The sequence below is a fragment of the Mirounga leonina genome, unplaced genomic scaffold, assembly GCF_011800145.1.
Source record: "Mirounga leonina isolate KUSES-001 unplaced genomic scaffold, KU_Mleo_1.0 Mir_93, whole genome shotgun sequence".
Classification (NCBI taxonomy): Eukaryota; Metazoa; Chordata; class Mammalia; order Carnivora; family Phocidae; genus Mirounga; species Mirounga leonina.
The window spans coordinates 20,223,482-20,248,580 of NW_023270854.1; the positions used below are offsets into that span (position 1 = coordinate 20,223,482).

General features: G+C 36.4%; 1 protein-coding gene across 5 annotated transcripts; it reads right to left on the reverse strand.

Annotated features, from left to right (window-relative positions):
- Nucleotides 1-427: 427 nt before the first annotated feature.
- On the reverse strand, nucleotides 428-24,944 carry CUNH18orf54 (chromosome unknown C18orf54 homolog). 5 transcript variants are annotated; one of them, XM_034995679.1, is made up of 9 exons: nucleotides 24,784-24,944; nucleotides 24,039-24,134; nucleotides 22,058-22,383; nucleotides 20,696-20,998; nucleotides 19,623-19,773; nucleotides 16,101-16,203; nucleotides 10,127-10,258; nucleotides 7,884-7,954; nucleotides 428-936 (listed from the first exon to the last, which is right to left on the reverse strand). In XM_034995679.1, exons 3-9 carry the CDS (start codon nucleotides 22,338-22,340, stop codon nucleotides 864-866), a joined length of 1,116 nt encoding a protein of 371 aa, XP_034851570.1. In that variant the 5' UTR covers nucleotides 22,341-22,383; nucleotides 24,039-24,134; nucleotides 24,784-24,944; the 3' UTR covers nucleotides 428-863. The 5 variants fall into 5 exon arrangements, with proteins under 5 accessions (XP_034851570.1, XP_034851566.1, XP_034851569.1 ...); XM_034995675.1 differs by having other exon boundaries at nucleotides 20,213-20,998; XM_034995677.1 differs by lacking the exon at nucleotides 428-936 and adding an exon at nucleotides 6,502-7,157 and having other exon boundaries at nucleotides 20,213-20,998; nucleotides 24,784-24,943.
- Between the last annotated feature and the right edge of the window lie 155 nt (nucleotides 24,945-25,099).

The following is a 25,099-nucleotide window of genomic DNA, read 5'->3' on the forward strand; positions in this document are numbered from 1 at the left end:
AATAGCTTTATAATACAGAGTTGCTTTTGGATTTTCCACATTCATTTTAAGTTTACTTAACAAATTGCATACAGCGATTGGTCATTGATCTTATAATTTTTACTAGTTTGAGCTAACCTCAAAACTAAAATTTGGGAAATAATATCAAAATATTAAATTATCAAATATACTCCCCAAAAAATGTTTTGTAAACTGTCAAGTGATATCAAGATTATTTAACACAGAATCAAAATCAAAGCATTAATTAAATGAGTTTTTCTCTTAGATTTCACAACATAAAACATTCCTTTTAGCACTGTATCATCCCATTATTAAATTAATGTTATCTGCAAATACAACATATCTTAAATATTTATAAAAATTAAAAGCAACATATTTCTATATGGATAAGATAAACCATAACAATTTTGATATTCCTCTAGCCTACTTAAATGTAGATGCTAATTGTATCAAAATGTCTACTTAAGAGATTTTGGATAGAAACCAGGAAGAGTTTCTTAATAATCTAGAATTAGATGATAAAATGGTGAGGACGCTCAAGAAGATTAAGTGCACATAAGCTTCAATAACGGACATCATCCATCTTTGAATATTGGACATTTGCTGGCCTGAAAACCAAAACCAGACTGCAGGACACGTATGGGTCCTTCCAGTTCACATTCTGGTATTTTGGCATTAAATGAGGATAGGTCACAAAACCTATGCACATTTTCAAGTTTGTTTTTTAAAAAATATATAATACTTGAACCAATCACAGAATAATGTATGGCTTATAATTTCTTTGTCAGTTTAAGCAACAGGAATAAAAATACATCTTTGTTCTGTGATGACCATTTATTGGGTGGACCCTTTTTTTTTCCTCTTCACATTTTCGGCGACTGTTTCCCACTGGTATCATCAACCAGGTCTCTCAGGCGGGATAAATGGTGCAAAGCCCTTCATTAAAAAGTATAAAACACATTATAAACCAATATTAAGGACTGAACAGACAATGCAGACAGCAACAAATGGTGATTACATTGTTTATTAACTTCAAAATTAGTATATGAGAAATGAATTTATAGAATAAGTGTCAAATATTTAGAATTTTTCTTTATAAAACCTTGAGATCTGAATAACTGAGGGCTAAAATAATTCATTTAAATTTTATAAACATTTACTTTAAAAAATATATTTTTGACATGCATGGGATTTTTTTTTGAAAGTCTGCCACAAAGTTTAATAATAATAGATTTTGTGTCACACTTAACAAAACACTTTTTTATGTCATTATCACAATAGCTCTGTGAAATTATACCTTTTCTTTTGGAATACTGTTTATATCATTTAAGAAAAAAGTACATTCATTAAGATGTACATTGAGAATAGCTAAAATTTTAAAAATAGCACTGAAGGATCCGTTACAGTTGAGGAAAACTCATTTTTATTGAGGATAAGGGGAAACAAATGACAATTATGTTGTATTAAACAAACAACCTGATTTTTTCTCTAAAATAAAGCTAAGATTATAAGTCAGGTCTCAGTGAAGAAAATTTAATCACCCCTCAAACAAATCAATAAAAAAGAGGCCCTTAACTTTCCAGTCTTCCTCTAAAAATACTCTTCCTTTTTCCTTTCCCCTATTACTCATTCAGATCCTCAAAGACCACCCAGAAAATGTCAGTTAATCAACCATTTTTCAGATCTCTGATAAATAAGAGACCAACAAAAACAAATAATGTAACAATTATGATGCGCAGTAATCTGTTAGTAATTTCTAAATTGAGTTGAAAGGTGGTGACCACAATACCCTATTTTTACGGTCTCTAACACAGGTTTGGTAAATTTATATTAAATAAAATACATTTTCCACTTGACCCAGGATATGAAGATGGAAGAAACTAGTACTGTTAATTACTGCATTATATCTATTTCCCTGTACTCTACTTCTTGGACACTTACTCAAATGTAATAAGAATCTGGATTTTGCCACCCTTTTGGCAACTTCAATTAATTTTTGAGATTCTCATCTTCATTAACTAAATGACAATAAATCACCCAAAGTTACTATGCAATCAGAGGTAAAATTAGACTCTATCATTTCTACATCCTATAGTAATATCTCTTTACCTAAAAAATCACTTTCTTTCTAGAGACACACATTTATGAGAAAGAAGATAATCTATGAATATACTTTGGACCTAGATCTATCTTTTTCTTTTCAGGCTTATTATTTAGCAACCTACATTCAAAAGAGGGGCACCTGGCTGGTTGAGTCAGTGGAGCGTGAGACTCTTGATCTTGGGGTTGTGAGTTCAAGTCCCACACTGGGTATAGAGAGTGCTTAAAAATAAAATCTTAAAAAAAGGAAGGAAGGAAGGAAGCAGGGAAGGAGGGAAGGAGAGAAGAAAGGGAGGGAGGGGCAAGCAGCTAGCGTCTTATCTCGCTGTTTACAATTCTGAGGGACACAGATCCCTTGGATTTAGACAGCTGACTAAATTGGTTGCGGGAAAAAATCCTCATCTTTATTTTCACTAAATGCTACCTGTAAATTAGCATTTCCTTCCATTATGAGTGTAAGCAACAGACCAAAATCGGTGACCTCATATGCCACAGAAATTAGAGATATTTTTCTATCACACTGTAGTCATTGCAGGTATCTCAGAACAGTTTTGATATTCACTGCTACTTAAAAATTACAATAGTTATATATAATAGTTACAAAATTACATTAATTATTAACCCCATTGCTAAAACATATGCATTCTAAGTCTTTCTGCTTACAGTCCAAAAGTTCATATGACATAACTGGTGACCCAGACATTGATGCTTTCCAATATTCCCTTTCTCTGTTTGCTGATCAACATGTGAAAGGTAAATAAAAGACCACAGCATGGTTTAATGCTTTTATTCAAGTTATGTAAAAGGCCTTCATATAATATGTTTTCACAAAATGAATTTTAACTTACCTGTATTTTAAATGTCTTATTTAAATGCATTAATAAAGAAGCATGTATTACTAATTAGAAATTTATTCTAACATTTTCATAACTATAACTCAATATAACTGGCTTCCTTTCTAGTCCTATTTCATGTCTTTAAAAAACAATGTTAGGGGGCGCCTGGGTGGCTCAGTTGGTTGGGCGACTGCCTTCGGCTCAGGTCATGATCCTGGAGTCCCGGGATCGAGTCCCACATTGGGCTCCCTGCTCAGCGGGGAGTCTGCTTCTCCCTCTGGCCCTCCCCCTCTCATGTGCTCGCTCTCTCTCTCAAATAAATGAATGAAATCTTAAAAAAAAAACAAAAAAAACAAAAAAAACAATGTTAGGGAGAAAGGAGAATGATGGGAAGGAAAGGGAGGGGTATAGTATGATGGGAATGAAAAAAAAAGCTAAGCAGAAATGTGAAATCTTCAGTCCCCCTACACAATCAGCTAGCAGTTCCTTTCATTTAACTTTTATCTGCCCAGCTAAGAATAAGACAATCAATCTACTTAGAGAAGAGGCTATCAAAAGTGATTTGCTATTATGTGTAGGGACAAGTGCAGAATAAAATTATAGAAGGAAATTATTCCTGAGTTTCTTCTCCAAAAAGGTGAAAAAGCAAGCTAATGGGGAAAATATCAATTTAAGAGTTATGTTACATACAACACTGAATAGTCAATTCACCTTAAAAATTGAAATAAAAAAGCTCATGTCTTACTATGAAAAAGGATCTATCAGTGAGCATAAATAAATAGAAATCAACCCACAGGGCGCCTGGGTGGCTCAGTTGGTTAAGCAACTGCCCTCGGCTCAGGTCATGATTCTGGGGTCCCAGGATCGAGTCCCACAACGGGCTCCCTGCTCAGCGGGGAGTCTGCTTCCCCCTATGACCCTTCCCGTCTCATGCTCTCTGTCTCCCATTCTCTCTCTCAGATAAATAAATAAAATCTTAAAAAAAAAAAAAAAAGAAATCAACCCACAGAAACTCAGTAACAGACTGATTATATGAAGGCAATTTAACTATATTTTTAACTTACTGATATCTTGCATCTGGTTTCCTATTAGTACTGCTATATTGGCTGTTCTTAAATACTGTTTACCGGCCTATATTCAGCCTAGTATCCAGCAACAACTAAACAAACTGCCGACCACTCCCTAGGTTTTAGTAGAGTACATTAGAATAAAAGAAAAATCCTTGCTCTAGGATCATGTTTTGCAAATCTGAGAGGTAATTCTGTCTATTTCTAGTATAGAATGAAGACCAGAAAATTGAGCAAGAAAAGAGAACTGAGAAACAGTACAACTTTCTAGCTATCATTAAGTCTTCACAGCATGGCCTTTAGTACTGAGAACTATAAAATCTTACACATCCATTTCCAAATTGTATATAAAACAACAAATTCCAAAGCCAATACAAATTATTTTTGGATGACTGATGATTTTGCAATCATCTCCTACTGCTCACCTTTATAGCATATGAGCAACATACTATTGCTCATTCTTCACAGCCATCCTGGGCAGAGTAGCTGGTGGCTTACATGACATACAAGATTCTAGAAAAGGCCCCTGCTCAAAAAACTACAACTTTTTCATTTGCTAAGATGACAAATTTCTCTTATGGACGTTTTAGTTAATAAGTTTTTATTGAGTTCCTATTATGTAAATACATAAGACAAAGCTAAAGCATTATAGGGATACAAAACAATTACAATTTAGATTCCTACTAAAAGCAAAATCCCTCTGAAAAAAATAACATTTTAAGCTACTCAATCATTTATACTTCAGGTCTAATGAGTCTTCCCAGAGAGCAGTTATTTCTAATGGAAGAATATAAGAAAACTGAGTGTCCCAACAGAGTAAACAGAACCATACTAAGACCTTGGCATTTCCTAAGGCTAATGAAAGACATTTTAAAACTGGTTAGCAATCAAACTGTTAAAAACAAAAACTGTTATTTGAGGGGTGGGGAAAGACATAATAGGACTTTTCATCCCAGGAAAGGTCATTAAAGCACCCAAGGTACAATCCGCAACTTTTGAAGAAGCTGAGTCTGTTTATTTTGAATTATGAAAAGATGACTATAAACCTAACCAGAACAATTTGAATTTCAAATTGTCCTTAAAATAATCTACAGATTAAAAATAATGAAAACATGTACTTACACACTTTTAAAAGTTTAAACTTACTTCATAACAGTACAAATGCCTTACTGATAATACCTTTGAAATGTAAGTAAAAGCCAAATTAAGACTGCCCCAGATAATCCAACAGAACCAACAGCTAAAAGCCATCTAACAGAACATGAATCTTACTCTCTGAAAATGGCATTCTACATGTAGGCAAGATTATTGGTTGTCCAAGCTAGAAAAAAGTTACTACTATGAAAAAAAATTCTTTTAGCTAATAGTAAAAGCACCTATAATATCAATTTTTGTGGTCATTTAATTACTTACAGCCCAGTGTTCATCTTCACCAAGAAAAACATCTTCCAGGCTATGTACTTTAACTCAGAAAACACATTTAAGTCTGTGACACAAGTTCAATATAAATGCTTTTAAGAAGGGCGCCTGGGAAAAATGGACAGGGCAAGAAACAACAAATGTTGGAGAGGTTGTGGAGAAAGGGGAACCCTCTTACATTGTTGGTGGGAATGCAAGTTGGTACAGCCACTTTGGAAAACAGTGTGGAGGTTCCTCAAAAATTTAAAAATAGAGCTACCCTATAACCCAGCGATTGCACTCCTGGGTATTTACCCCAAAGACACAGATGTCGTGAAAAGAAGGGCCATATGCACCCCAATGTTCATAGCAGCAATGTCCGCAATAGCCAAACTGTGGAAAGAGCCGAGATGCCCTTCAACAGATGAATGGATAAAGAAGATGGGGTCATATATACAATGGAATATTACTCAGCCATCAGAAAAGATGAATACCCAACTTTTACATCAACATGGATGGGACTGGAGGAGATTATACTAAGCGAAATAAGTCAAGCAGAGAAAGTCAATTATCATATGGTTTCACTTATTTGTGGAACTTAAGGAATAGCATGGAGGACATTAGGAGAAGGAAGGGAAAAATGGGGGGGGGCGGAATTGGAGGGAGAGATGAACCATGAGAGACTTGGACTCTGAGAAACAAACAGGGTTTTAGAGGGGAGGAGGAGGGGGATTGGTTAGCCCAGTGATGGGTATTAAGGAGGGCACATACTGCATGGAGCACTGGGTGTTATACGAAAACAATGGATCGTGGATCACCACATCAAAAACCAATGATGTATTGTATGGTGACTAACATAACATAATAAAATTTAAAAAAAAAAAGAAGAGTGCCTGGGTGGCTCAGTCAGTTAAGCATCTGCCTTCGGCTGAGATCATGATCCCAGGGTCCTGGGATCAAGGCCCAAGTTGGGCTCCCTGCTCAGCAGGGAGTCTGCTTCTCCCTCTCCCTCTGACCCTCCCCCCGCTTGTGCTTTCTCATGGTTTCTCCTGCTCTCTCTCTCTCAGATAAATAAAATCTTTTTAAAAAATTTGTTTAAATAAATAAATAAATGCTTTTAAGAAACATGAAAAGCTTGAGGTCATCTACTTTAAATTTTAAAGCAGAATGAGGTCTTTATTCCTAGACAACCAATTGAGGCCCTGCACTAGCCTAAATGGATAATGTACCACTATCATTAATAAGAGGAGTGTTAGGAACACAGGCTATAGAATCAGACTATCTGGTTTGAATCCCACTGCTACCTCTCACTAGCTATGTGACCTTGGACAAGTTACCTTATTACTTGATCTTTATTACCTGATCTGAATTATGAAAATAATGACAGTACTTAACCTCATAGGGTTATAAAGATCACATGAATTACATTCAAAAGCACTAAGAACACGGACATTTGGTAAGTGTTCAATAAATGTTAGTTATTATCATTATTCACTGACTCCTACTGGATAGGAACATTATCCCCAAGTACTATGGCAGGCTATAAAGAAAGAGGCATTATTTGTACCCAGGACATTATAAGTAGAGGGGGAAAAATCATACATACATATATTTTTAAACCATGGAAACAAAAAAATATGTGTGTGTGTATACACACACATACACATACATATCATGGCAATTAGAGTCCTAAGTTTACATGTCTAGTGTTTCACTTTTCCACCACTTCCTTAGAAAACCAAATCCTCAGCAAATTCTGAAAGGACAAAAGGTAGACAATATTTGTTTAGCCCCACTTATAGCCAAGTGAAATGATGTCAGTAAAGTAAAAAATTTCAATCTTAGCATGTCCTAAAGTTCAGTATTCCATCTTCTGAGGGTACTTCATATTCACACAACAAAACCCATAAATAAAGACGATTCCCTCTGCCAATACCATGACCATAGGAAACATTTGTATTCATCTCCACATTTTTACTTAAGATAATGTAACTAAGGAAATAGCAGATTAACACCTTTATGGCATTTAGACCTATTTTTATATCCAGGACATTATGTCCACTTTAGGTTTCTGTGGAGATACGTCAAATAATGACACATTTATGATTATTATATTTATTCTAGAGGGAATACATAAAAACACATTTCATGAACAAGTTGTTCTTCCATGATATCCATACCAATACTATCTCAAATTGTTGCTATTAGTCGGAAATGAAAAGAGAATCTCTTTAAGCCACTCACATCCATTATACTTAGGTGTCTAAGGTTATCTCGTTAGGTCCTAAGAACATTTTAATAGAAAATAACACAAGTTTAAGAGAAAATTTCAGGATTAAACATTGTTCCATGAAGCTTAAATATACCAAGTATATCTATTCTTAGAACTACTTAATTCCTCCTATAATCTTCTGATTTCAAAGGAAAGGCTAAAATGGATTTGTATCCATAATATATTCAGAAATTAGTAGGGAATACTTACTTTTGAAGTGACCTAGTAATAGGAACCATACTTTCCTTCAACTGTAATTTAGAGAAATTATCTTCTGAAACCTATTAAAAACACCAAATATAACAAGTTATTGAAAATATTATGTAACTATAAACTTAAATACTATTTAATATGTGAATAATAAGAACAATAAAAAATATTGTCTGCATTTCCAAGGAAATAATTCTAGCAAATAATTTTCAGTGAAGCATTACATATTTTCTCTTTATTCTAGGGGTGCCTGGGTGGCTCAGTCAGTTAAGCATCCACCTTCGGCTCAGGCCATGATCCCAGGGTCCTGGGATCAAGCCCTATGTTGGGCTCCCTGCTCAGTGGGGAGCCTGCTTCTCCCTCTCCCACTGCCCTCCTCCCTGCTTGTGCTCTCTCTCTCTCTCTGTCAAATAAATAAATAAATAAAATCTTTTTAAAAATAAATATTTTCTCTTTATTCTAAAAATATAACTACTTAGATTCATCTTTCATGTACACTTTTTTTTTTTAAAGATTTTTTTATTTATTCATCTGAGACACAGAGATACAGAGAGAGAGAGCATGAGCAGGGGGAGAAGCAGAGGGAGGCGGAGAAGCAGACTCCCCGCGGAGCAGGGAGCCCAATGCAGGGCTCAATCCCAGGCCCCTGGGATCATGACCTGAGCTGAAGGCAGATGCCCAACCATCTGAGCCACCCAGGCACCCTTTCATGTACACTTCTAAATGTATGTCCAATAAAAATAAAACCTTGACTTGAAATTATAACTGTAAGAACAAGGTTATGTCTCAATGATGTCTAAAAAAGGATGGAATACACTCTATATGTTAATGTAATAATCATTAAAATGTATAGACAAGAATTAAGTAATACAGTTCCTAAGAGCTGATCCATTCATATGTAATTAAAACTGAATTTCATAAAGCTCTACTGAATAAGAATTAAAAAACCCAATGACAATAAAAATATTTAAGTATTTACTAGCTATTTTTTATCAGGTGTCAAGTACTATATAATAAGTACTTCACAGAGTTTATCTCAATTTATCTTCTCAACCTCATTTTACAGAAGAGGAAGCTGAAACTAAAGAGGTTAAGTGATTTGTACAAATATTGCACTTGCTAGTTAAGTGGCAGAATTAGAATTCAAAATTGGATTTAGGAGAACATAAACTCTCTATAAACACTATACTACTGTGAAGAAAATTCAATTCCTACAGAACAGTAGCCCAAAGCACTAAGAAATTTCCAAATTCCTAGGAAATACACAAAAACATAATGGTTTTAAAATAAAATTTTACATCAGCTATAAGAAGAGCCAAACTCATGGTAACCAAACAAAATTTCAGAAGACAAAGGTTATGTGGAGAAGTCTAAGGTTGAAAAGGTTTTCCAGGCCTCCCCAAATATAAATACAAAAAGTTGGATTATACCGATAATTTTATAGGGCATTAAAAAACAACTCCTCGGAGGGGTAGACGAACCATGAGAGACGATGGACTCTGAAAAACAAACAGGGTTCTAGAGGGGGAGGAGGGTGGGAGGATGGGTTAGCCTGGTGGTAGGTATTGAGGAGGGCACATTCTGCATGGAGCACTGGGTGTTATGCACAAACAATGAATCATGGAACACTACATCTAAAACTAATGATGTAATGTATGGGGATTAACATAAGAATAAAAAAAATTAAAAAAATTAAAAAAAACCAACTCCTATGGGCGCCTGGGTGGCTCATTCGTTAAGCGTCTGCCTTCAGCTCAGGTCACGATCCTGGGGTCCTGGGATCGAGTCCCACATCGGGCTCCCTGCTCGGCAGGAAGCCTGCCTCTCCCTCTCCCACTCCCCCTGCTTGCGTTCCTGCTCTAGCTATCTCTCTCTCTGTCAGATAAATAAAAAATAAATAAATAAATAAAAATCTTAAAAAAAAAAAAACAACTCCTACAATCCTTCCATATTACAGTTGTAATGCTGGTAGATCTAAATAAGATGTTGTATTTACAACCATAAACTAAATAGAGCAACCCATTCAGGGGTACACACAACTACAGAAATCTAATAGTATTATAATTAAGTTAATTTCTGAAAAAAATAACAATTAGCACAACTCTACAACATGTGTTATGTGGCATGCTTATTAACATATAACTATAGTGGTCAAGCTGAAAAAGATCTAGGAAGAAATCATATCTTCAGAGATCTCAATTCACATTCGTAGATCTCAATTCATAAATCAAGTCTGTGCTTACTTGCTTAATCTCTTCTTTCAGTTCTGCTGTTTTATTCTGATTAAAGCTTTCTTGTACTGCTTGAAGATTAAATAACATTTGTTTCAGTGCTTCAACAGGACCATGATGTTTCCCTCCAGAAAGGGTACAGCTCTGAGGTTAAAACAGATGAAACCAAGCAATTCAGGGAGGAAAAAGTTACATTTTTTATTATTTTCCCCCAATATAAAATTAGTGCAAAAATTCAAACCGTACAATCAATAATGTGTTTTGAAAAATCAAAATTGTAACTCAACACCTCCCTTTACCCAGTCCCCCGATAAAGTTACTTACAGACAACCATTATTAAAGTTAGGCAATATTCTTTCTAGTCTCTGCTCTTTTCAAATGAACAGTACACCTTCACATTTGCCAATACATTCATTTATACATTTAAAATCATAGATTTTTTAGAACTGACAAGCTCAGGTAGGCCAACATGCTCTCTTTGGGTATGTAAATGAAGCTGGTTATCAGCGGAACAGTGACTAGAATTTCAAATATGGCATTCTCTAAACACTTTTAAGTATGTTTTCACACAGAGAATGCTAGTTTTTCACTTATTCATTGGCCACACATTCCTTGCTACCTAAAAAACACGCATACCTCAATTATCACTGATCTTACTTGCATTCAAGGAGGGCAATAGCACTAGATAAGGTGGTCAGGATTCTTTTAAGAGAATCTATAAGGGATATTTTTAAACTTCTTTTTTAAAGTCTTCTTACCAAACTCTTATTTTTACATCTTCCATATTACATACATCTTCAATATTATGTTATACATATTTCACCAGAATTTTAAAAATAAAGAAAAATAAACAGGGCTTAAGGATCCAATTAGCCTTGGGGCACTTGGATGGCTCAGTTGGTTGAGCATCCAACTCTTGTTTTTGGCTCAGGTCATGATCTCTGCGTCATGGGATGGAGCCCTGCGTCAGGGAGTTAGCTTGGGATTCTCTTCCTTCCCTCTCCCTCTGCCCTTCCCTTCCTCCCTCCCCCTCTCTCTCTCAAATAAAAATAAATAAATCTTTAAAAAAAAAAAAAAAAAAAGGATCCAATTAGCCTTATACTCCTGACTCTTGACTCTTGTGGACAGCACCTGAAGCATTATCTCTATCCAGCTACTGACTTAGAAGAATTTCTGGCTGCCTGATGCCAACCATAAGGGTTACAAAAGCCTGCCTCTGGAGTGAATTTTTCATGCAAACTAGTGATCAGAGTTCCAAAAAGAAAACTACGAGAAACAGATTATATGAACTGTTTGTGCCATTCACTAATGAATATTTAATAAATGTTGGTATGTCTGATAGAATTTGTCCTGAGACTCATCATTAAAACCTGGTAGTGAGGGCACCTGGGTGGCTCAGTTGGTTAAGCGACTGCCTTCAGCTCAGGTCATGATCCTGGAGTCCGGGGATCGAATCCCGCATCAGGCTCCCTGCTCAGTGGGGAGTCTGCTTCTTCCTCTGACCCTACCCCCTCTTGTGCTCTCTCTCTCTCACTCTCTCTCTCAAATAAATTTAAAAAAATAAAAATAAAACCTGGTAGTGAATGTTTTGGAGTATATCTTTTTATATAGCTCTCTCAGAACTATAGTAATGTTTCACATATTAAAAAAACAAATAATTTAAACCAAATAGGATGTGGTTTAAACTCAATATATACAATAAAAGTGAACCACCTAACAGAATTACAATTGAACAATATGACCACAATGAAAGGTGTTGGGAAGAAATAATTAACCAAGGTAACTTTGGAAAGCAGTACTCTGACTGGATATTGTAAGGCTAAGATAAAAGAACTATACATAAATAATGTGATCTAGTTAGTAAATTTGTTTCTTACAAGCATATGGATTAACAATTGCCAAATGTGTATGCTAAGAATGCACGAATAGTTAAGGGATTACGGATAATAGACGCGATTCTCACCAGTGGAAAGTTGTTACAAATAAGGAACAGGAAAGGCTAAAACAAACCCTGAAGGACTGGACTGGAGTCAGAGGTATCAGTATGAACTCATGATTTTATACATACATATAAAATATACAGATATAGAAATATAGATGTGCATGTGTGGATTAGTAAACATACATATTTCGTAGATCTGCCTGCTGAGAAAGTCTAGAATGAATAACATCCCAGTAGCAATAAGCACAACTAGTGCCCAGATCTTCATTTCTAAATGCCATTTTCCAGTTAAAAAGACATGGCCCCACAGAGAAGTGCTCCAAAAAAGGATGAGGACATGTCGAAAGGACACAGGCCCAACCTGAAGGAACTCCTTATGGCCAAAACCGGAACAATTTGAGCAACAAAGTAACAACACTGTATTAAAAACTTAGAATATCTATTTAGGAGTCCCTATCGATATAAATAATTTAATTAATATATGGGGAGGAGAAGGAACAGTTCTTCATTCCACAAGATTTCAATTAAAAGAAAAGAAGATCCACCAATGGATGCTAAAATTAGTGAAATTTTGAGACTATCTGCACAGTGTCAAAGTATCTCCCCTTATTTATTAATTACAAGGGGAAACTGTAATTTTACTAAAGGGAGAGACAGTAGACACTGTAGTGTTCAAGGTTAACATCACAAGTATTAACATATTATAATTTCATATATTATTATATTAACACATTGTTATGGACTGAATGTTTGTGTCCCCCTAAAATTCTTATGTTGAAGCCTAATCCCAATGTGATGGTATCTGGAGAAAGGACTTTTGTGAGGTAATTAGGTCACAAGGGTGGAGCCCTCATGAATGGGATTAGTGCCCTCCTAAGAAGAGACACAAGAGAGCTTGCTTCTTCCCTGTTCTCTGGCATGGGAGCTCTTATAGAGAAGATGGCCATCTGCAAACTAGGAAGCAGGACCTCACTAGAACCTTGATCTTGGACTTCTCACCCTCCATAACTGTAAGAAATAAATGTTTGTTGTTTAAGCCACCAGGTCTATGGCATATTTATTACAGTAGCCCAACTAAGACACATATCAGTAAATCAATGATATCAATATATCGTGAACCCTCTGGTATGATGCACTGAGAAGGGCATAGCATGATTTCTGTCACATTCTTGCCAAAAGCATAACCTCATTCTAATCATGAGATAACTTCAGACAAACCCAAATTAAGGAACTACCTACAAAATAACCAACCGACCAGTACTCTTTAAAAAGTGTCAAGGTCATGACAGACAAGGATAGACTGAGGAATTGTCACAGACTGAAGTAGATTAAAGAGACATGACAACTAAACACAATGTTGGACCCTGGAACAGGACATCGGTAGAAAAACTAGTGAAATCAGAGTAAGGTCTGTAGTTTAGGTAACAGAATTGTACCTATCTTAATTCCTTGTTTGTGATCATTATAGTATGGTATGTGAGATGATAACATTAGGGAAGCTGAAAGAAGGGTGATAAGAACCTTCTTTACATCTAAAATTATTAAAAACAAAACAGGGGTGCCTGGGTGGCTCAGTCGTTAAGCATCTGCCTTCGGCTCAGGTCATGATCCCAGGGTCCTGGGATCGAGCCTCACATTGGGCTCCCTGCTCGGCGGGGAGTCTGCTTCTCCTTCTCCCACTCCCCCTGCTTGTGTTCCCTCTCTCATTGACTCTCTCTCTCTGCCAAATAAATAAATAAAAATCTTTAAAAAACAAAAACAAAAAAATAAAACAAAACAACCTGGTAGTGTAGTGAGATTGCGTGTGTACTGGCAGGGGAAAAGGGACCAGTTGGTTAGTATTTAACACTCATCCATCTCAAACTTAAAAGAACCTCTGCAAATTTATTCCTCTACCAGTGCTCTTTACCTAAGTAAATGCCACCACCCAATCTTTTAGCTGCTTGACTCAAACATCTTGGATTCATTCTCTGAATTGTATCTCCATCCTACTAGGTCTACCTTCAAAATACATGCCAAAGTCTACCCATTTCTGACTACCTCCAATGTACCCACCCTATGCCAATCCTATCCAGAAAGACTACAGAAGTTTCCTAACTGGGTTCCCTGCTCCTTCACCAGCTCCTTCTAAGTCTGTGCTCCACACAGCTGCCATTTTTTATTTTAAAATGTAGATCTGATCACTTCATTCCTCCACTCAAAACCCTCCAGTGACTTCTCATCTCACCTAAATAAAACAAAATCTTCATTCCATCACTTATAAGACCCTACATGATCTGGTTCCTGGTTACCTCTCCATCTTACCTCTTACCATCCTTTTCCTTGTTCATTCTGATCAAGCTACCCTAATGGACTCTAATATTCTTTGAATGTGCCAAATACAATTCTGCCTTGCGGTTTCTGCACTTAGTATCACCTCTACATGTAAAGTTATTTCCCCATGTATATTTGGCTTATTCACTCATTTTAGATTTTTGCTCAAATATCAGCTCATTAAAGGTCATTCTTAACTACCCTAGCTAAAACTATACCCTTATTTTTCTATCCCAACTAATTTTTCTTCACAACATTTACAGTATTCCCTTATATATCACATACAATATTTTTGTTTAATTTTCTCTCTAATTGGAATAAAAAATACAAGACAAGGATTTCTTCTCTCTTATTCACTACTAGGGATACAGTTCCTAAAAAAAGTGCTTACTATTGATATATTTGCCAAAAAAATATTTGATTTCGTCGTTAAGCATCTGCCTTCGGCTCAGGTCATGATCCCAGGGTCCTGGGACTGAGCCCCGCATCTGGCTCCCTGCTCTGCAGGAAGCCTGCTTCTCCCTCTCCCACTCCCCCTGCTTGTGTTCCCTCTCTCACTGTTTCTGTCAAATAAATAAAATCTTTAAAAAAAATTTTTTTTTTGATAATTAAGCTTCACTTACCCAATATCTGCTACAGTATCTTACACAAAGTTCTAAGGTCAAACATACTCTGACAGCTTCTACTTTCTCTAGTAAATTTCACAGGAGTTCATTTTATTAAATTTTCAGCTAATCTTTGAGTGTTTAACCTCTCAAATCTTCCATATTTCAGGACCCCAAAAGTATTTCTTTTTTTTTTTTTAATTTTTATTTATTTATTTATTCATGAGAGAGAGGGAGAGAGAGAGGCAGAGGGAGAAGCAGGCTCCCAAGGAGCAGGGAGCCCGATGTGGGGCTCGATCCCAGGACCCTGGGATCATGACCTGAGCTGAAGGCAGACGCTTAACCATCTGAGCCACCCAGGCGCCCCTGTATGATTTCAATATTTAACAGCAATGGCTATATTTCTATGTCAAATGATATATAATTTCTTATGTGCACATATACATATTTATACTTTATTTTAGGGTTACTTGCAAGATGCACATATGCTGATTTTGTAAAATTGGATAATAATTTTCCTATTTTCCTAAATTATAGAGATTTATCATTTTCTCTTAGAAACACAACTCTGAATAATCAACCATTGTATGGGAAAATATAACCTACTCTATAATGATATGCTTTATATACTGCCCCAAAAAACAAAACAAAAAAACCATGATAATTTAAGCTCTCTGTAGAGTTCAATCCCAGGTCCCTCTACTTTAGAATACTAAAACAAAATTATCAATAATTCTAGGAGCGATGGTTTAATGCACTTGTGTTGAAAAAGCAGGAATTTGGGTGCCTAGGTGGCTCAGATGGTTAAGCATCTGCCTTCGGCTGAGGTCATGATCTTCAGATCCTGGGATCAAGCCCCATGTCGGGCCCCCAGCTCAGCAGGGAGTCTGCTTCTCCCTCTCCCTCTGCCTCTGCCTTTCCCCCGCTTGTATTCTCTGTCTCTCTCTCTTCCTCAAATAAATAAATCTTTAAAAAAGAAAAAAGAAAAAAAGAAAAAGAGGGAATTCGAATGAGTTTTTGTTTTTTAACATCTTAGAAATTAAAATCTGTGTATTAGTCATAAATCCTCTTTTAGTAAGTTAAAAAATCCTCTTTTAGTAAGTTAAAAAGACTTAACTTCACCCACCTGATTATCATTATTTAAAAAATCTTCAAGGAACCCTTTAGCACACTTTGCCCTTGAAGTTTGTTGAGGACTATCATCAGAATTAACAGGAACAGGAGATTTGCTAAATAGGATTTAAGGATACAAAATAGTAATTAAGTTCCCAATTCATAAAACTTAGTGTATAACTGAATGGTTATCATTTAAACAAAAATAGTCACCAAGAAACAACCATTATAGATAGGATTCATATTGATTTTGCTTTGTAATTCCCTCATCCTCTCTCTAAACTGATACCAGAATCTAACCTTCCCTATCTCCTTGTTTCTCCTTTAAAGCTTTAAGGAAAAACTATGAAGAAAGTAAAAACATTAGTCTTTAACTAAATAAATAAGCCTTCAACTACAGGCTATACTCCAAAATCTTGTTTGTTTGAAATAAGCAGTACATTTTTCCAAACAGACATGGTTTGTCACCCAGTGATAGTTAAAACCCCCCACAAATACATGAGTTTCTACTGGAATGGCAGTTACATGCTCTTCCATGTCAAAGCAATAGGACCTGCCCTCCAGAACTGGCATCAACAAAGAGGACAGGGGCGCCTGGGTGGCTCAGTCGTGAAGCGTCTGCCTTTGGCTCAGGTCACGATTCCAGGGTCCTGGGATTGAGTCCCGCATTGGGGTCCCTGCTCCTTGGGAGCCTGCTTCTCCCTCTCCCACTCCCCCTGTTTGTGTTCCCCTCTCTCGCTGTGTCTTTCTCTGTCAAATAAATAAAATCTTAAAAAAAAAAAACAAAAACAAAAAACAAAGAGGACAGATTACAGTGGGGAAAAGATGAATTTTAAAATTAAAATTCCGGAGTTCCAATCCCAATCCCACTCACTATGTGATTATATGTAATTTATTTATCTAAATTTCAGTTTTACATTTGTAGTCCCACTTATCTTACAGAAGTACTGCATAAATTAACTCTATGTACCTGGAACATGTAATAGATGCTCAATAAATATTAGTTTATTTCTCGATGTTGCTTTTTTTTTTTTTTTTTAAAGATTTTATTTGACAGAAAGAGACACAGCGAGAGAAGGGAACACAAGCAGGGGGAGTGGAAGAGGGAGAAGGAGGCTTCCCGCGGAGCAGGGAGCCCAAAGCGGGGCTCAATCCCAGGACCCTGGGATCAGGACCTGAGCTGAAGGCAGATGCTTAATGACTGAGCCACTCAGGCGCCCCTATTTCTTGATGTTTCAGGGTATAGTAGAGCAAAGGGCAACCCAAGCAAGTCAGAATTTTCCCAAAACAAATTCTATTAGTCACAGAGAATAAATAAAATCATTCTCTCTCTTATTCATATGTCAATATAAAATATGTTTCTAGGGACGCCTGGGTGGCTCAGTCAGTTAAACGTCTGCCTTTGGCTCAGGTCATGATCCCAGGGTCCTGGGATGGAGTCTCACATAGGGCTCCTTGCTCAGCAGGGAGCCTGCTCTCTCTCTGCTTGCCGCTCCCCCTGCTTGTGTGTGCTCACTCTCTCTCTGACAAATAAATAAATAATCTTTTAAAAAAATAAAAAATAAAAATAAATAAAATGTTTCTAACTCAAGTGCTCAGATACCTAAGAATCTTTCTCTAACATTTAAATGTCACAATTCTAATTTTTCTTAGTAATTAACAATACTTCATTATTGACTCATTTGATTTGTAACTTACTATGAGCTTTTCTTGCTCCCAAGTAGTCTTTTTGCCCATTCTTTACCAAAAGAGTTTGCACATCCATCCTCTACCATCAAAAAGCATTTACCAGATTACTGAAGATAAGTGTGGGGTACATAGGGATTCATTATACTATTTTTCTACTTTTGTATTTCTTTGAAATTTTCCATTATAAAAATGTTAAATAAACAAACAAAAAAAGTAATTATCTGACTGTGATTGTGTTCTACCTTCTAGTACACTACCTTGAGTACTTCCTAGTCAATTTTTGTTTTGATGATAGATTGACAATAAGTTGTCAACATCACACTGAGGTCAGGTCTAATTCCTTCTCCTCACAGTCCATCATTCATTTTATGTACAAACATACCCATCATAATATGAATGCAATCTTCCAGAAGCCAACTTCTATACACAAGGTACTGGGCCAAACCAATGATTGTAATAATCATACAAGTGTAAATTATATTATCTAATCACATAATACACTACATGCATTCAAAAATTTTAGTCTTAAATACCTCTTATACTATCTGCTCACCCATTTTGGTTGCAAGTGAAAGCAAAGTATTATAGTTATGGTACTTCACAAAGACCAACTGACAAGAAAATAATTAGAAAATAAGTTTAAGAATTAAGTGAGCTAGTTATTAACCCAAGTTTTAAAAAATAAAGATACTATTGAACCAACAATTGAGAAATGAAGCTAAATATGGAAAAAAATATTCTGGATAATCATCACCACTATTAACAATTACAACAGAGCTCATCAAAAGTCAGAAATTGTTCTAAGTACTTTGTATATATTTTCTAATCAAACGAATTCTCACAGCAACCCCAAGTAGAAGAAGAACTTATATAAGGTCTTATACAAGGCAGAAGTAACTTGTACATAGTAGAATTTGTACAAAGCAGTAGTAATTTGTAAAAAGCAGAAGTATAACTTGTACAAGGTGTCAGCAAAGAAGTCACAGGGCTGGGATTCCTAACCAGAATTATATTCAGTGTCCATATTCAAAAAAATAAGATGTTCAACTGAGAAGTGATAAAAAAAAAAATGGATACAGGAATTAACAGACTCTGTCTATAACAGACTACAACAGAATGAAAGTTTAGACAACAGAAGATGATAAATTTTCAGAGCCTAAGGCAGGATATAGTGTTACCAAGAATGCATTTCTGATGAGTTCAGATGTAATAATATCCCTAAGGAAAAAAGCTTTCCTACCTAAGCTTAATTCTTACTCCACACTCACATTCATAGGTTTCTAGGTAAACACTATTTAAATTATTCTGAGAAGCTATGTCATAGGAAGGTTAAACACACAAATGAAAATAATCTTAGAAACTACAAAAATTTATACCACAGACCATACAAAAATTGCACCACTGTTTAAGGAAAATAACTAAGAGAAAGTAAAATGTAAATGAAAAGAAATGGATAACTGCATAGCTCCATATATGGAGAGAATATAGAAGGAGAAAAAACTTAAAGTAAAAAGAAAATAACAAGAATTTTATATCCTCAAACTGCAAAATAGTTGCTTTGGGCTATGATTCTTCATATTAAACATAAATCAGTATTTTACAGTGCAACACAAGAAACATGTAACAAAGGCGAAAGTTATAGAATGTGCCTAAGGTTATGAAACATTACACCATCTTGTAACAACTGAAAAATGCAATTTAAAGAAACAACACAAAGCAATGCTCTATACAACTAATGTCATTATTATTGTTAATTATCATTGAATTACTTAAAAAATAAATCAGCTGTTCACATGACATTTTTTATTTGGAAAACTAGGAAATTTTTCCATCGTAACTTACGTACAAAGTAACAGGAATATTTTCCCATGATCTTTCTGCTTCAAGTTTATCTAATGAACAAGGACTATCATCCTTCTTTGTAGACTTCGGTAACTCTTTAGTACAATGCTCTAGATTTCTCTTGGCCTTCAGGATAAGCAATTCAATTTTGTCACCTAATTTAAAAGATTAAATTAATTCAAGAGAAAAAATAAATAAAAAGCACAGCAAAATCAAAAAGGCAACAAATAAGAATTCAGATAATTTGGAATATACACATAACTGCAACAATAAACTTTTTTAATATGACATTTCAAAGAAGAAAAGGGGAGAAAAGACATTTCCTAGGCACAAAATGATACGTAAATGAAGACCATAAGTGTTCAAAAGATTTGGGGCGCCTGGGTGGCTCAGTCGGTTAAGCGACTGCCTTCGGCTCAGGTCATGATCCTGGAGTCCCTGGATCGAGTCCCGCATCGGGCTCCCTGCTCGGCAGGGAGTCTGCTTCTCCCTCTGACCCTCCTCCCTCTCATGCTCTCTGTCTCTCATTCTCTCTCTCTCAAATAAATACATCTTTAAAAAAAAAAAAAAATTCTCTAAAAACAAAACAATTACCACTGAATGGCTTTTTGGTTTGTCCTGGGAGAACTGGATTCTCACATTGACACTGGCTATGTTCAGAATCACATTTATATTCATTAACTAATCCTTTATCATCACTCAAGGAGTCTGAAATGTTTGAGGGTTCAAAAGAATATTCAAAACTATCCAATTTATTCATAAGTCGAGAAGTTCTTTGTGCCTGGTAACTATGTCTAGGGGAACAATGATCTTCTTTAAATATTTTAGAAATCCTTTGACTATTTGTATCAGGTAGCAAGTCTTGATGGTGGAGCCAGACTGGGTATGTGAAATCAGGTAGACTAGTTATTCCTGAAACATTAAGGTCAGATTTCTGGCTAGTGAGCCATCTTGGATAATTCTTTTCAAGTTTGTGTTCTGAACTGTCTTTGAAAGACAACTTCTTGGAAAATGATAAAGATGGTTCAGAAACCCACTTATTAGTCTTATTCATAAGTTTTGTTTTTTTTAGCCTACCACGTTGCTTTCCATTTATATTTGTGTATACAACAGGAGTAACTAAGTTATCTTTGCACATGGGAGTGGAAGGTTCTCGAAAATTTTGATTCTTTTCAGTATCCGAGGAACTCAGTCTTCGAATGCATTTCTTGTTTTTCTTGCTAATTTGGTGACTTGATCCAATGCAAGTTAAAGAAAATGATCCATCTGCTGGAAGTTTTAATAGATCATCAGTTGTTAGGCTAATGGAGTCTATGTCATTAACAGTCTTTCTTCTACAGGATGAAGAGGAGCATTTTTGGGGACCAAGATTTTCAAAAGCTGAAAAACAAAGCATAGTTCTATTTTCCTATTACATATAACAATACTTCATAATAGTCAACAGTAAACAGAATTAAGAATTTAAGAATCATTCTTGCTGCTTTCCTTTATCTTCACTAAAACTTTGATTGAAAGTATAAAAGGTATAGGTTGATGAAATACAATGTGCTTTTTCCTCCCATCTCTCCAATTTACTTTAACTAAGTTCTACACTTTTCTCTCAAACTCTTAAATTTTCCCTTTTCTTTAATTTACTGTTTCTTCAACTTTTTTCATCTAGACATACCTGATGCACTAATACACTCACATTAATATTGGTCACTCAACACTGGCTGCAATTTAGGAGAAAAATATGCTATTAAACTAGGTGGAAAAATAGTTTGCTTTCTGCCTACTAAACCTGCAACAGCATTAACACAAAGAGAACATCTGTTCTAATACTCTTCTGGAATACAATGCCCACATACTTCTAAGAGTTGAATGCAAATTTTTTCCATACTAGGGCCATTCCATAAGTACTTAGTAAAGTGTTACCTGGGTTATCAACAGATGCATTTTCCAAACTTGTCTTTGTGGAAGCCTTATCAAGGAAAAACTCTTAACATCTTATATTATTACCCCACAGAATACAGATCAGGAAGACTAATAGAGTCTTACTCTGTCAATTGGGATTAATCAAGTATAAATTCAGAAAGACAAGTTTGTTTAGTCATTAAGCTAGTTAATGAAACCTAGAACCACCAAGTCAATGCTGTTTCCATTATGCTATAATAAAATGGCTTAAGGGTTTAGGATCAACCACCTGCTGTTATTAGTTACATTCATCACCTTCCCTCCAAGGTCACAAGAAGCTTTTAGCTGAAAATTCCTGAGATCCAGAGAATTACAGAATCATTTAAGAAAAATATCAAGACCTCAATATTATAAAGTCATTTTTACCCCAAAGGAACAACAAAAAAAAGTGTCTAGTTTTTCAAGGCTACATCTCTCAAATGCTTTAAATCAGTAGACTAAATAAATAAATAAATAAATAAATAAAAATAAAAAATAAAAGCATACCATTCTTTGGTTTATAAATACAGTTGGAGAATTCTGGTATATTAGCGGAACATCTTTCAATGTTAATCTTTCCAGTGCTTGCACCAGGATACATTTGGCTTAAATCAAAATCATCAATATAGGCCTGTAGAGCCTGAGATGCAGAACTATACAGTTTATCCTTATACTGAAAAGAGCCATCAGAGTTAGAGGAATTACTACCACTCAGGCTGCAGCTTGCTAACAGAGAAGATACTGAAGATTGCCGAGAACAAACTCTGTGTTTTGTAATTGATTTTGCCATGGCTTCCTCAAAATGGTTTATTTCTATTCACTTCTCTTAAAAACTGTAATACAAAAACAACAGGTTACAGTTCCATTAAAAGGAATAACAGCCATACAGAGAGAAATTACTAAACATGTAAACTTTTTATAATCTTCTTTAAAGAATAAAATCCATTTCTATCATCCTTTTAAGGCAATGCACATTATAGATTTTCTATTACTGTAATTACCTTGAATTCCTTCATCATTGATTTAGAAACATTTATTGAGTACCTACTATGTTCCTGAAATTTTGTATACATAATTATCTGAGAGTAGTCCTTGGGGAAGAGTCCTCACTATTTTTAAGCCCTAAAAACTACTGAGGTACGGTCTTTCTTATGGGGACAGAGTCTATGACATCACAATACCTAACATTCTCCTATACAGAATATTTTTCATTTCATAAGCCTACTATCATGCATCACAGATAGTAGGTGCTCAATAAATTTAAAGGCATCAAATGAGGTATTAGAAACAAGAAGAAACAACAGAAAAGAATATCCACTTTCAATGTTGTAAATGCCAATATGTAACTTTAGCCAACCCTTTCCCCCAGGAAAACTCAAGAACAAAATAATTTACAATATTTAGTATAAAGAAATAAACTACCAAGTTTACTGAGCTAGCAAAATGCTCTTTTCCTAAAACAACACTGCTAATCATTTTCTCACCATTTATGGCAGGATCCTTACCATTTCCACTTATGTTAAACAGATTCACCCTCTCTTTTAAAAGAGACTTAGATAATTGACAACATACTCATCTTACTGATCTTCCATTACTAAAATTGAGAGAATTCCTGTCTACCTTAAGGTAGTAATAGGATCTACATTTGAAAAACTAAAAAATAACAAGACTTCAGTACATGATGTGACATTCTTTTAAAAAATTCAATCAGTGGAAATGGATCTTCCGTATTAAAAATGAAAAATTAATGTTAATGTCTAGGACTTAATACACCCTATAATGTTATAAAGTTAATACGTTTAACTTTGGGCTGTAATTTTGGGAATGTTTAAGTTGTAACAACTTTTAATGTAATCTTAATAACTATCAAATTTGACTTTAAAATACGGAAAGTTTCCCATTTCAAGACAGAGTAAAACATCTTCCTGCCTCAGCTTTAGAGCATGCGCTGCCTTGGCAAGAGAGCGGACAGCAGTCAGTGGAAGCAGCGGCGGAACACAGGATAACGGCTATTGAGCCCCTCTGATTTCCCTGAATGCTGTGATGTTTGTTGGTCAATCTCCGAAGAATGGCTAGACGACGTCAGCTTTGCTCTTTCTTTACCCCTTTCACTAATGAGGTCTAAACTTTCTCAAGTGAATAACTGCTTGACCAAACATTTTCTCCCTTATTCCAACACAGTACAGGTCACCAATCTTATTTTAAAAACAAAAACGAACCTCTAAAAGATAAAGCTGTTGGATCACAGTTCTCAGGAAGTGGGTAATAACATCTATTTTAATTCACAGGAGGCAGAAAGAAAATCCACAGTGAATTTTTACTGTGGAAAGCTTCCAAAAGTACACAAAAGTAGAACGAATGGTTTAATAAAACCCTATGCACCCATCATCCCTCTTCAAACCATTACCAACATACCCCAACTTTTATCCACCCACTTCTCTCCACTTCCTCCATAGGATTATTTGGAAACAAATCCAATGCATCTTACCATTTCTTCCGTAAACACTTCCGTTCCTATAGCCAAAAGGAAGTCCATCATTCCGAAGAATAAAATGTTAAACGATCGGCAAAAAATGTCAACTACCTTTGATTCAAAAACAGAATGTTCAGTGTTAAATAAACAATGGGCACAGCTTACAGGAAAGGAACAACTTCCTAGAAACAACAGCTCTGTGATTTATGTTTTGAAACCGAACATCGACTTGCTTATTCTACAACTGGAAGAGAATAATTAATGAAGCCGGAAAGCGAAGATCGCTGGGCCCCTGCGCGAGAGCATCCTTTCCCCACCCCACGCGTCGGGGTTCAACCCTTCCGCCCTTACCTGGGAAACACCCCCTTCGGGATTGCAGCAGCCCCGGCGGTAACAGACCCAGGCTTCAGTGAGGTACGTCCACCCAGAAACCATTTATTAGGCAGCAAGCGTGGGCTCCCCCGTGGGCGGACGGACTTCTTCCGAGGTGACGGCCCCTAAAGCCCGAGCCCCCTCCCGCCCCGCCCTCTGCAATCGACGCCTCGCGGCTCAAAAGGCCCTCCCGCCTCGTCCGGGACCCTCCCCCTCTCGGGAGCCTCCCGATAAGGATGTTCTCTTCCTACGGGAATGTCCGCTCGCGCCTTCCCTCAGGAGACATCTTGCTCTTCCCTCCACGCCACTCTTTGTCTAGCCTTTCCCTCGGGCTGTCAAAGGATGGGGCGCCGCTTGAAAATACACCACCTTTTCCTGCCGAACTCACCGACCAAGCCTCCAAAAGAGATAAAAACGCACACGTCCACAACCCTCCACCACAAGCCCGCGCCTGTTACCGGACGGAAGACGCGACAAAGCATCCCCGACCCGGACACGGCCCCGCCTCAGGCTCCGCTTGCTCGAAGCCTGCTCCGCCGTCACAGCGGAGCGCGACGCCCGCGCTCGCTTTCAAACTGATCCAACATGGCGCTGGCTTGCGGTGCGCATGCGTGGCGCTCGGCCCCCTGGGCAGCGGGGCGAGGGGCGGGGGCCGCCGGGAAAGGGGGTGCCGCGGGGCGTTTGGCAGCACTCCATGCTGGGAA